Raw genomic sequence first — 12,909 nt, forward strand, 5'->3', positions numbered from 1 at the left:
GGGCAGGGCAGGGGCAGGGCAGAGCAGGGGCAGGGCAGGGCAGGGCAGGGGCAGGGCAGGGCAGGGCAGGGCAGGGCAGGGCAGGGGCAGGGCAGGGCAGGGCAGGGCAGGGCAGGGCAGGGGCAGGGGCAGGGCAGGACCCCACCCCCCAGCCACGGCCCCTTGCCCCCAGGCCCCTACCTGCTGCAGGCAGCCTCGGGGTGGTCCTCACTGAGCTCATCCTCACCGCAGAGGCTGCTGCCAGGTGGGCACCAGGGAGCCGCCCCCGGGGGCTCAGTCTCCTCCTGCGGGCACAGGAGACAGAGAGCATCAGCTGGGGGCACTGGGGGGCAGCAGTGGGCAGCAGGGGGGCAGCCAGGAGCAGCCTGGGAGCACTGCAGCCAGCCCTGGGGCACTGGAGCCAGCCCTGGGGCACTGCAGCCAGCCCTGGGAGCACTGCAGCCAGCCCTGGGGCACTGGAGCCAGCCCTGGAGCACTGCAGCCAGCCCTGGGGCACTGCAGCCAGCCCTGGGGCACTGGAGCCAGCCCTGGGGCACTGCAGCCAGCCCTGGGGCACTGGAGACAGCCCTGGGGCACTGCAGCCAGCCCTGGGGCACTGCAGCCAGCTCTGGGGCACTGCAGCCAGCCCTGGGGCGCTGGAGCCAGCTCTGGGGCACTGCAGCCAGCCCTGGGGCACTGGAGCCAGCCCTGGGGCACTGCAGCCAGCCCTGGGGCACTGCAGCCAGCTCTGGGGCACTGCAGCCAGCCCTGGGGCACTGGAGCCAGCCCTGGGGCACTGCAGCCAGCCCTGGGGCGCTGCAGCCAGCCCTGGGAGCACTGCAGCCAGCCCTGGGGCACTGGAGCCAGCCCTGGAGCACTGCAGCCAGCCCTGGGAGCACTGCAGCCAGCCCTGGGGCACTGCAGCCAGCCCTGGGGCACTGGAGCTCCTCCAGCCTTAGCTGGCACCACCTATGCCACCCCTGTGCCCAGCACCTCTTGGGCACCTCCCCCCACGGTGGCACCAACCTTGTCAACCATCTCCCCTCTGGGGCCTCCTACTTCATCCTCCCAGGCTGAGTCCTCATAGTCAGAGTCATCTGGAGAGGAGGAGGAAGGTGATGGTGAGGATGATGATGGTGGTGGCGGTGATGAAGGTGACGATGATGGTGGTGAGGATGGTGATGGTGGTGAGGATGAAGGTGGCAGTGATGGTGGTGAGGATGGTGAGGATGATGATGGTGGTGAGGATGAAGGTGGCAATGATGATGGTGGTGGTGAGGATGGTGCCAGTGGTGGTGAGGATGACAAAGATGAGAGCCAGGTGGGCACGAAGGCTCTCACCAAGCCTCTGCTGCCCTCCCCAGCCTGGGCACACTCCTGGCTGGCAAGACCCAAACCCTACCCACAGAGAAGGGCAAAGCCCTGCTGGGTGCCAACCCCTGGCACCATCCTCACCCTCCCTTGGCACCACCAGCAGTGCCCCCAGCCCTGGCACTGTGCCAAATCTTACCCCCCCCCCCAAGCAGCAAGAGCAGAGCAGGTGCCCGAGCAGGGCTCTGCAGGTGGCACAGCTGGCACAGGGCTGGGCAAAGCTGTGCCAGGAGCTAGAGCTGAGCCCAGCTGGTACTCACCAAACTCGGGCAGGAAGGGCAAGGAGGTCCTGGGGGGCACCTTTGGTGCCCTTGTGTTGGGCAGCAGGGCTGGTGGGCATGGGGGCACGCTGGGTCCTGTGCCAGGGCTGGGCACCTCTGCTGTGCCAACGCTGCTGGAGGTGGCAGAAGTCAACTTCAGACCTGCCCCAGCCAGCCCGGGGGGGTCAGAGGGCACCCAAATGGCACTGCAAGACTCCCAAAGGTCCAACAGCTGCCAGCAGCTGGCATCAGCCTGGCACCAGCTTCCCTTGCCCAACAAGTGCCCAGGTCCTGAGCCCAAACCTTGCCCCAGCCCTGGCACCCTCAGCTCTCTTGCCCTCTGCTCCCCCATGGCACCCAAAGGGGTGCCAGGAGCTTGCCAGGGCAGGCAGCTGTGGGCACCTCCTGCCTGCTCCTCTCTGTCCCTTCCCTGCCCACCCAGAGCTGGGCACCCTCCCAGCTGGCAGTGCTTTGAAGGGACCCTGGAGGAGGGGTGGCACCAGGAGGGGTGGTGAGACCCTGGCAGGCTGGTGCCACCCTGGAGGGCTGGTGCCATCCTGGCAGCCACCACCCTGAGGTGGGCATCCAACACTCTAAGGTGGGCACCCAGCACCCTGAGGTGGGCACCCCTCACCCACCATGTGCCAGCAGCTCCTTGTGGCAGATGCCAGCACCATGCCAGGGCCAGGGGCGTGGGGGGGAAGTGGGCACACAAACCCCACCCCCAACCCTCAGTGACTGGCACAGAGGAAGGGCACAAAGCCCCCTTAGTGCCACCCTCCCAGCTGTGGGCACCACCACCTGGGCTATGCCCACAGCCTGAGCTGGCACCGAGGGGGGAGAGGGTGTAGGAGGGGCACAAACTTTGCCCAGCTGCTTTTGGTGCCCACTCCCCTCTACCAGGGCACCTCCTGGCACCACCATCCCCTTCTGAGTGCCACCCTGGTAAGGGGAGGGGGGGAGATGCCATCAGGAGTCCTCCTGGTGCCCCTCCCTGGTGCCACTTCAGCTGTGCCACCACCAACAACTTCCTGCTTGGAGGGCACCCAAAGAGCTTCTTCCTTCCCCTCCCCTCCCCCACCTTGGCACTGCCAACTTGGCACTGCCACCCTCCTGCCCACCCCCTCAGCACCCCCCCCCCGCCGCCACTGCCAACCCTCTGCCCCCTTTACCCTCAGTGCCCTCCACCCACCTATGCCCAACCTCCTCCCACCCCCACTCGATGCCAACCACCCCCTCCCCTACCTGGGTGGGCACAGGGGGGCTGGGCACGGTGCCCCCTGCCCGAGTTTGGTCGGCCCTGGGGACCTGTGGTGGTGCCACAGGGCATAGGGGTGGGAAGGGGGAGCAGGGGGAGGGTTGGCACTGCCAACCGACGTCACTCCCCCCCCCCCCCCCCCTCGGGCACTTCCTGCCCTCCAGAACAGCTTCCTGAGCTGGCACCGAGAGGGGGGGTGGCACCGGGGGGGGTACTGGAGGGGACTGGGGGGCACTGGGCGGCACTAGGGTGGTATTGGGGGGTACTGAGTGGCACTAGGGGGCACTGGGTGGGTATTAGGGGGTACTGGGTGGCACTGGGGGGCACTGGGTGGGTATTAGGGGGGTACTGGGGAACACTGAGGGGTGCTCAGGGGGTACCAAAGCCCACCCAGGTGCCCACCCAGGTGCCCCTGACCCCCTCCCCTCCTTACCTCCTGCGTGGCACAGTCCTGGGGGGCACCAGCGGTGGGCACTTGGGTGCCAGGGCTGCCTCTTGGCACTGGCTTTGACCTTCCACTTGGTGGCGTTTGGCTGGCAGAGGGGGCAGGGGGAGCCTGGCACTGCCCGGGGAGTGGGGGGGAGACACTTCTGGGCCCGGTGGGCACCTGATGGGCATGGCAGGAGGCTGAGTGGTGCCCACGGTTGGCATGGGGTAGAATTTCAGGGGGGGGCGAGTGCCCAGGCGGGGGGGGATAGGGGGAGGGGTTGGAGCTCCCTCCTGTGCCAGCTGGCAGCTGGTGCCAGGCTGGGGGGGGCTGGGGAGCTCTGGCTGCTCTGCTTGGCACGGTTGGCTCAGTGGGTCCAGTTGGCCTGGTTGGTCCAGCTGGCATGGCTGGCATGGTTGGCACAGTTGGCTCTGTTGGCCCAGCTGGTCCAGTTGGCAGGGCTGGCACAGCTGGCTCTGCTGATCCAGTTGGCACAGTTGGCCCAAGTGGCTCTGCTGGCACAGTTGGCCCTGTTGGTCCAGTTGTTGATCCAGTTGGTCCAGTTGGCATGGCTGGCATGGTTGGCACTGTTGGTCCAGTTGGCACACTTGCTGGTCCAGTTGTCCCTGTGTGCCTGGCTGGCACTGCCTGGCACTGGCAGCAGGCCTAAAGATGTGTCTCTTCCTGGGCACAGGCCTGCTGGAGGGCCCCTGGGGGGTGCCAGGGGGCTCGGGGAAGGCCTTCTGGAGGGCCATGAGGATGCGGCGGCGGTGCCCTGGCAGTGCCACCCCCAGCTGGCTCAGCTCCTCCTCACCCAGAGCCTGGCAGTCGCCCACCTGGCACAGCTGGCACCGCTGGAAGCTCTCAGTGTACTGCTGCAGGTGCAGAGATGCCAACCAGGAGCTGATTGGCACCGACCCCTCCCCCCCTTCCTCCTCCTCGTCCATGCCCCCTGGGCACTGCTGGGCACTCAGAACCTCCTCTGTGGGCACCAAGGCTCAAGGTTGGCAGCAGCAGACCTGGAAGAGGGAAAGAGAGAGCTGAAGGTGCCAGGGGGAGGGTGATGGCACCAGGAGAGGTGCTGAAGGCTGAGAGCATGGCACAGTGCCCAGCCTGGGGGTGGTGCAACTCACCCAGGGGGGCACGCACAGCAGCTTGCCCAGGGGGCACTGTGCCCAGGGAGGGGTTGGAAGCTCTCTGGGCAGCTTTGTGCCAGGCTGCAGCAGACCCTGGGTAGGTGGCACAGCACCCACAGCCATGCCAAGCCTTGTGCCAGGCTGCAGCAGCCTCAGCCCCACCCAAGCTGCTCTCGATGCCACCTCCTGGCTGCCACTCAGCGGATGCCAACCTCCCCCACCCCCCCCACCACTGCAGCTGTGCCCACCCCCAGGCACAGCAGATGGCATCAGAACCTCCCCTGCCCCCTTGCTGCCACCCACACTCTGCCCTGTGCCCCCTCAGCTACCCACCCCCTTGGCACCAGCCCTGGCACAGCACCCACAGGGTGGGGGAGGTGAGGTTGAGGCTTGCTCAGTGCCCCCCAGGGTGCCCAGCAGACCCTGGGTGGGTGATACAGCACCCATGGCCATGCCAAGCAGCACCACCACTGCACCACTGTGCCACCTCCCTCCCTGGCACCGGGCACAGCTTCCCCCTGGCACCTCCCCTGGTGCCCTTTGGTGACTTCTGTGAGCTTTATTAAGGACCTGAGGAAGAGGAAGAGGAAGAAGCAGAGACCTCCTGGCACAGCAGCTGGCACCAAGGGGTCACATGCAGGGTGAGTCAGGCTGGCACGGGTCAGAGGTTGGCACCAGGGCAGGCTCTGGAGCCCTCTCCCTGGCACTCACAGGGCACAGCCAAGCCTGCTGAGAGCCCAGCCAAGGCTCCAGCTGTGGGCATCCTGGCACTGCCACAGGGCTCCGACCTTGCTGCCACTTCCCTGGCACCTCCTGGGCACAGCTTTGGCCTCCTCCTGACCTCAAGGAGGTCTCCACCGTCTACAAGGGAGTCTCCAGCACCCCAAGAGGTTCTCCCCCACACCAAGGGCGTCTCTACCACCTCAAGGAGGTCTCCAGCACCTCCTCACCAGCCACAAGGGCATCTCCACTACCTGAAGGTAGCCTCCAGCACCTCAAAGGGGTCTCCATCACCTCAAAGGGGTCTCCATCACCTCAAAGGGGTCTCCACCACCTCAAAGGGGTCTCCATCACCTCAAGGAGGCCTTCAGCACCTCAAGAGGTTCTCCATCACCTCAAAGGGGTCTCCATCACCTCAAGGAGGCCTTCAGCACCTCAAGAGGTTCTCCATCACCTCAAAGGGGTCTCCACCACCTCAAAGGGGTCTCCACCACCTCAAGGAGGCCTTCAGCACCTCAAAGGGGTCTCCATCACCTCAAAGGGGTCTCCACCACCTCAAAGGGGTCTCCACCACCTCAAGGAGGCCTTCAGCACCTCAAGAGGTTCTCCATCACCTCAAAGGGGTCTCCATCACCTCAAGGAGGCCTTCAGCACCTCAAGAGGTTCTCCATCACCTCAAAGGGGTCTCCATCACCTCAAAGGGGTCTCCACCACCTCAAGGAGGCCTTCAGCACCTCAAAGGGGTCTCCATCACCTCAAAGGGGTCTCCACCACCTCAAGGAGGCCTTCAGCACCTCAAAGGGGTCTCCACCACCTCAAAGGGGTCTCCACCACCTCAAGGAGGCCTTCAGCACCTCAAGAGGTTCTCCATCACCTAAAAAGAGGTCTCCACCGCCTCAAAGGGGTCTCCAACATCCCAAAGGGGTCCCCCAGCATCTACAAGAGGGTCTCCATCATCTCAATTGCTTATTCACCACTTCAAGGAGGTCTCCATCACCTCAAGAGGGTCTCCATCACCTCAAGGGGGTCCTCACCACCCCAAAAGGGTCCTCACAGTCTCAAGGGAGTCTCCATCACCTCAAAGGTGCTCAGCACCTCCAGGCTGGGCAGGGCCACAGGAGGCCTCAAGGGGAGGTCAGCAGTGCTGGGGCAGAGCTCAGGCAAGGGAAGCACTGCCCAGGAGCTGCCAGGGCTGCACCCAGGGCACGGAGGCCAAACTCTGCCCCTGCCCTGCCCCTGCCCTGTCCTGCCCCTGCCCTGCTCTGCCCTGCCCTGCCCTGCCCTGCCCTGCCCTGCTCTGCCCTGTCCTGCTCTGCCCTGCCCCTGTCCTGCCCCTGCCCTGCCCCTGCTCTGCCCTGCCCCTGCCCTGCCCTGCCCCTGCTCTGCCCTGCCCTGCCCTGCTCTGCCCTGTCCTGCTCTGCCCTGCCCCTGTCCTGCCCCTGCCCTGCCCCTGCTCTGCCCTGCCCCTGCCCTGCCCTGCCCCTGCTCTGCCCCTGCTCTGCCCCTGCCCTGCCCTGCTCCAGCTCTGCCCTGCCCTGCCCCTGCCCTGCCCTGCTCTGCCCTGCCCCTGCTCTGCCCTGCCCCAGCACCACCCACCCATGGCCTCAGCACCACAGCTCTGCCCCTTGCCAACCCCTCCAGCCATGGCCACTGCACCACTGCCCTGGGCAGCCTGGCACAGGCCTGGGCAAGCCTCCAGGGGCACAAAGTGCTCCTCAGGCACAGCCTCCACCTGCCCTGGCACAGCCTGAGCCCATCTCCTCTTACCCAACCACTCCACAGCCTCCTCCTGCTCCTCCACACCCTTGCCCAGCTTCGGTGCCCTCTTCTGTGCCCTGCCCCAGCCTCTCAAGCTCCTCCTGGCACTCAGGGGGCTCAACTCTGCCCCCAGGCTGCCAGCTGTGGCCTCAGTGCCCAGCCCAGTGGGCACAAGCCCTGCCCTGCTCCTGCTGCCCACAGCATTGCTGCTCCAGAACCTTCCAGGGCTCTCTCTGGGCATCTGCCCAGCCCTGGCAGCCACCCAGCCCTGGCATCCCCCATCCTAGATGCCAGGCTCACATTCAGCACATGCCAGGCTGGGATTGGGCACTTTGGTAAGAGTCTTAAAGGCTGCAGGAGCAGTGCCAGGGACCTACTTCTCCACCTCCATGCCAGCAGGGCACCAGCAGGGCACAGAAGAGGTTGGCATGGAGGCCTCCGAGGTGATGGAGTTCACCCTCCATGGGGGCACCCAAGGGGGCAGCCACCAGGCCCTCCGATGCCAGCTCCCAGGTAAGCCTTCATGAGGGCATCCTGAGGGGCATCAACCAGCCCTGACCACCATGGAGGTGCCCACCTGGAGCTGCCAACTGCCAGCTCCCACCCCATGCCCACCCCATGCCACCCTCCCTGCCCCATCCCCACCCTCCCTCCCCCCCTCGCCGCCCTCCCCCCCCCAACTTCCTCCTCCCCTCCCCCCTTCTGCTCCTTCCTCTTCCTCCTCCTCCCCCACCCCATTCTCCCCCCTCCCTTTGCAGCTTCTTCCCCGAGCAGAACTCACCACAGCCAACGGCCTTGGGCAAGGCTGGCACCGACCTGGGCACCCGACGGGCACCGGGGGCTGGCAAGGGCCCAGCGGAGGCTCAGCCCTGGGGCACCTCTGCCACAGCAGCCCTGGCAAGGCACTTCCCCTGCAGCACCCGCGGGAGCCTGCCCGAGCAGCCTGGCAGCGGGCACGGAGCTGCCCACCAGGTGGTGCCAGCGCCCAGGAGCTCACCCCGTGCCCTCTGCTGGCAGCTCAGCAGCTCCAGTGCAGCCCTCGGGTGCCCAGGAGGTGCCACAACCACCCAAGAGGTCACTCCGTGCCCACTGTTGGCAGCTCAGGAGGGGTGGAGGAGCTCCAACTGCACCACTCAGGTGCCCAGGAGGTGCCACAGCCACCCGAGAGCTCTCTCAGGTGCCCAGGAGGTGATGCCACCACCCCAGAGGCTCTCACTGGGGGCACCTCTGGGCACCATGGATGAAGCCCCCACGGGGTTGGCACCTCTCAAGCAAGGGAGGGTCTCACCGGGGGCACCCCTGGGCACCATGCCTGATGCCCCTCAAGTTGCCCTACCCCAACCCCTCCCTCATCCCCTTGCCCACTCCCCGTGGGCACCCCCAAGCCACACTGGCACTCATCAGTGCCCTTCCCCTCCCCTTACCAACCACCCTCACCCCCAAACCCGACTCCCAACCCCCCCACACCCCCCCTCACCCCCCCCCCCCCCCGATGGGCACTGTGCCCCCCGCGCCCCCCCCCGCCAACACGATGCCAACCTTCCCCTTACCTCCGATGCCAACTGCTTGCTGCCAGCTGCTGCCAGGCTGGGCAGGGGCAAACCTTCAGCTGCCACAAACCAAAGCCCAGATTAGTGGGGGGAGGCTAAGGGGGGGGGGGGGAGCGTTGGACCCCCCCCAAGCGCCTCGGACCCCCCTCGGAGCCTCTCTGCCCCCCCCCGCCCCTGCCCCTCCCCCCCCCGGCGCCTGCGGCAGGTTGAAGCCTTTTGAGGCTTTCGCTTTCGGGAGCCCAAACCTCAGCCTGGGGGGGGAGGGGAGGGGGAGGAGGAGCTGGGGGGGGGGAGGGGGATGCAAATCAACCCCCCCGGGGGCCCCGCGGCGGGAGGCAGGAGGAGGAGGAGGAGGAGGAGGCAGGAGGCAGGTCCCAGCTCGCAGAGGCAGCCCAAGGCAGAGGCTCTGGAGGAGCTTCTGGGGGCTGGGGGAGGAGAGCAGAGGCTGGGGGGGGGGGTCGGGGAGAGGCTCTGCAGCCTCCCTTGGCCTCCTCTTCCTCAGCTGCTCCCCCTGGGGGGGCCCTGCAGAGCCTCCCTTGGCCTCCTCTTCCTCAGCTGCTGCCCCTGCAGAGGCTCTGCAGCCTCCCTTGGCCTCCTCTTCCTCAGCTGCTCCCCCTGGGGGGGTCAGAGAGAGGCTCTGCAGCCTCCCTTGGCCTCCTCTTCCTCAGCTGCTGCCCCTGGGGGGGTCCTGCAGAGGCTCTGCAGCCTTCCTTGGCCTCCTCTTCCTCAGCTGCTGCCCCTGGGGGGCCCTGCAGAGGCTCTGCAGCCTCCCTTGGCCTCCTCTTCCTCAGCTGCTGCCCCTGGGGGGGGTCCTGCAGAGGCTCTGCAGCCTTCCTTGGCCTCCTCTTCCTCAGCTGCTGCCCCTGGGGGGGTCAGAGAGAGGCTCTGCAGCCTCCCTTGGCCTCCTCTTCCTCAGCTGCTGCCCCTGGGGGGGTCAGAGAGAGGCTCTGCAGCCTCCCTTGGCCTCCTCTTCCTCATATGCTCCCCCTGGGGGGGCCCTGCAGAGCCTCCCTTGGCCTCCCCTGGGGACAACAGAGGAAATTTGGCCCAAAATGGAGGAATTTTTTGGGGGGAAAAGAGGAAATTTGGCTCCAAAATCAGGAATTGGGGTGGAAAAAAGATGGAATTTGGCCAAAAAATCAGGAATTTGGGGGGGGGAAATAAAACATTTGGGGGAAAATTGGAATTTGGAGAAAAAAAAGAGGAAATTTGGCCCAAAAATTGGGAAATTTGGGGGGAAAAGGAGGAAATTTGGGGGGAAAAAGAGGAAATTTGGAAGGAAAAGGAGGAAATTTGGGAGGAAAAGGAGGAAATTTGGGGGGAAAAGGAGGAAATTTGGGGGGGAAAGGAGGAAATTTGGGGGGGAAAAGAGGAAATTTGGGGGGAAAAGGAGGAAATTTGGGGGGAAAAGGAGGAAATTTGGGGGGAAAAGGAGGAAATTTGGGGGGAAAAGGAGGAAATTTGGGGGGGAAAGAAAGAAATTTGGGGGGAAAAAGAGGAAATTTGGGGGGAAAAGGAGGAAATTTGGGGGGAAAAGGAGGAAATTTGGGGGGGGAAAGGAGGAAATTTGGGAGGAAAAGGAGGAAATTTGGGGGGAAAAGGAGGAAATTTGGGGGGAAAAGGAGGAAATTTGGGGGGGAAAGGAGGAAATTTGGGGGGGAAAGGAGGAAATTTGGGGGGAAAGGAGGAAATTTGGGGGAAAAGGAGGAAATTTGGGGGGAAAAGGAGGAAATTTGGGAGAAAAAGGAGGAAATTTGGGGGGGAAAGGAGGAAATTTGGAGGAAAAGGAGGAAATTTGGGGGGAAAGGAGGAAATTTGGGGGGAAAAGGAGGAAATTTGGGGGGGAAAGGAGGAAATTTGGGGGGGAAAGGAGGAAATTTGGGGGGAAAGGAGGAAATTTGGGGAAAAGGAGGAAATTTGGGAGGAAAAGGAGGAAATTTGGGGGGGAAAGGAGGAAATTTGGGGGGGAAAGGAGCAAAATCCAGCAAGAAAGGAGCCAAATCCGGCCCAAAATGGGGAAAATCCAGCAGGAAAAGGGCAAATCTGGGCCCCAATGGGACAAAGTCAGGAAAAAAGAGGAAAATCCAGGGGGGAAAAGGGGGATTCAGGGGAAAAAAGCACAAATTCAGGGGCAAAAAGATCAATTCAGGGAAAAAAGAGGAATTCTGGCCCCAGAAAGGGGCAAATTTGGCAAGCAAAGGCCAAATCCCAGCCCAAACCAGAGGAAAATCCAGGGGGAAAAGGGCAAATTGAGAGGGAAAAGAGGCAAAGTCCAGAAAAAAGAGGAAAATTCCATAAACCCAGGCAAAATCCACTAAAAAAGAGGAAATTTCCCTAAAAAAAGAGGCAAATGCCATAAAAAAGAGGAAGAATCCACAAAAAAAGGAGGAAAATTCCACTTAAAAGGAGGCAAATTCCCTAAAAAAGAGGCAAATTCCATCTAAAAAAGGCAAATTCCATTTTAAAGAGGCAAATTCCATGAAAATCAGGCAAAATCCACTCAAAAAGAGGCAAATTCAGTAAAAAGGAGACAATTCCATTGGAAAAAGAGCTAAAATCCACACAAAAAGAGGCAAATTCCATGAAAAAAGAGAAATCCCACCAAAAAAGATGAAAATTCCATAGAAAAGGAGCCAAATTTCCTGACAAATGAGGCAAAGTCCATAAAAAGAGGCAAATTCCATTTAAAATGAGGAAAATTCCATTAAAAGAAGGAAAATTCCATTAAAAGTAGGAAAATTCCATTAAAAGAAGGAAAATTCCATTAAGAATAGGAAAAGTCCATTAAAAAATAGGAAAATTCTGTTAAAAAGAGGAATTTCCATCAAAAAGAGGTAAAATTCCTTTCAAAAGGGACAAATTTCCAGGAAAAAGAGGAAACTTCCATTTAAAAAAGGCAAATTCCACTAAAAATGAGAGAAATTCCACAAAGAAGAGGAAAAACTCCACAAAAAATGAGGCAAAACCTGGGAAAAAGAGGAAAATTTCACTAAAAAGAGGAAAATTCCAATTGAAAAGGGAAAATTCCATTTAAAAAGGGAAAATTCCATTAAAAAAGGGAAAATTCCATTAAAAAAGAGGAAAATTCCATTAATAAAAGGGAAAATTCCATTTAAAAAAGGGAAAATTCCATTAAAAAAGGAAAAATTCCATTTAAAAAGGGAAAAATCCATTAAAAAAAGGAAAAATCCATTAAAAAAGGGAAAATTCCATTAAAAAAAGGGAAAATTCCATTTAAAAAATGGAAAATTCCAATAAAAAAGGGAAAATTCCATCTAAAAAGGGGAAAATTCCATCAAAAAAAGGGAAAATTCCATTAAAAAAAGGGAAAACTCCATTTAAAAAGGGAAAATTCCATTAAAAAAAGGGAAAATTCCATTAAAAAAGAAGCAAATCCCTGAGAAAAAACAGGAAACTTTCATGATAAATGAGACAAATTCCACTAAAAATGAGACAAATTCCATGAAAAAGGAGGAAAATTTCACCCCAAAATAGGTAAAATCCATAAAAAAGATGAAAATTCCATTAAAAATATCAAATTCCAATAAAAATGAGGCAAATTCCATTAAAAGAAGCTAAATTCCATTAAAAAAAAGCTAAATTCCATTAAAAATGAGGCAAATTCCATTAAAATTGAGGAAAGATCCATAAAAATATGGAAATTCCATGAAAAATAGGAAAAAATTCCCTGGAAAGGTGAAAATTGCATTGGAAAAGAGGCAAAATCCATGGAAAAAATCCCAATTCTGTTAAAAATGAGGCAAATTGCAGGGAAAAAAGAGGGAAATTGCAGCAAGGTCTCAGGGGCCAAATCCAACCCAAACTGAGCCAAATCCAACCCAAACTGAGCCAAACTCAACCCAAACTGAGCCAAACCCAACCCAAACTGAGCCAAATCCAACCCAAACTGAGCCAAATCCAACCCAAACTGAGCCAAACTCAACCCAAACTGAGCCAAATCCAGTCCCAAACTGAGCCAAACTCAACCCAAACTGAGCCAAATCCAACCCAAACTGAGCCAAACTCAACCCAAACTGAGCCAAATCCAGTCCCAAACTGAGCCAAATCCAGTCCCAAACTGAGCCAAATCCAACCCAAACTGAGCCAAATCCAACCCAAACTGAGCCAAACTCAACCCAAACTGAGCCAAATCCAACCCAAACTGAGCCAAACCCAACCCAAACTGAGCCAAATCCAACCCAAACTGAGCCAAATCCAACCCAAACTGAGCCAAATCCAGTCCCAAACTGAGCCAAACTCAACCCAAACTGAGCCAAATCCAACCCAAACTGAGCCAAACTCAACCCAAACTGAGCCAAATCCAGTCCCAAACTGAGCCAAATCCAGTCCCAAACTGAGCCAAACCCAACCCAAACTGAGCCAAACCCAACCCAAACTGAGCCAAACTCAACCCAAACTGAGCCAAACTCAACCCAAACTGAGCCAAATC

General features: G+C 59.5%; 1 protein-coding gene across 1 annotated transcript in view; it reads right to left on the reverse strand.

Annotated features, from left to right (window-relative positions):
- Window positions 1–12,909, reverse strand: part of ARAP1 (ArfGAP with RhoGAP domain, ankyrin repeat and PH domain 1) — a 35,724-nt gene that overhangs the window by 20,487 nt on the left and 2,328 nt on the right. The window contains exons 2-6 of the mRNA XM_064144051.1: window positions 8,460–8,518; window positions 3,302–4,314; window positions 1,611–1,744; window positions 1,006–1,076; window positions 181–284 (exon numbers count right to left, since the gene is read on the reverse strand). Of these exons, the coding sequence (XP_064000121.1) occupies window positions 181–284; window positions 1,006–1,076; window positions 1,611–1,744; window positions 3,302–4,242 (1,250 nt within the window). The 5' untranslated portion in view covers window positions 4,243–4,314; window positions 8,460–8,518. The remainder of the gene's footprint in view (window positions 1–180; window positions 285–1,005; window positions 1,077–1,610; window positions 1,745–3,301; window positions 4,315–8,459; window positions 8,519–12,909) is intronic.

Source organism: Pogoniulus pusillus, chromosome 6 (assembly GCF_015220805.1).
Source record: "Pogoniulus pusillus isolate bPogPus1 chromosome 6, bPogPus1.pri, whole genome shotgun sequence".
Classification (NCBI taxonomy): Eukaryota; Metazoa; Chordata; class Aves; order Piciformes; family Lybiidae; genus Pogoniulus; species Pogoniulus pusillus.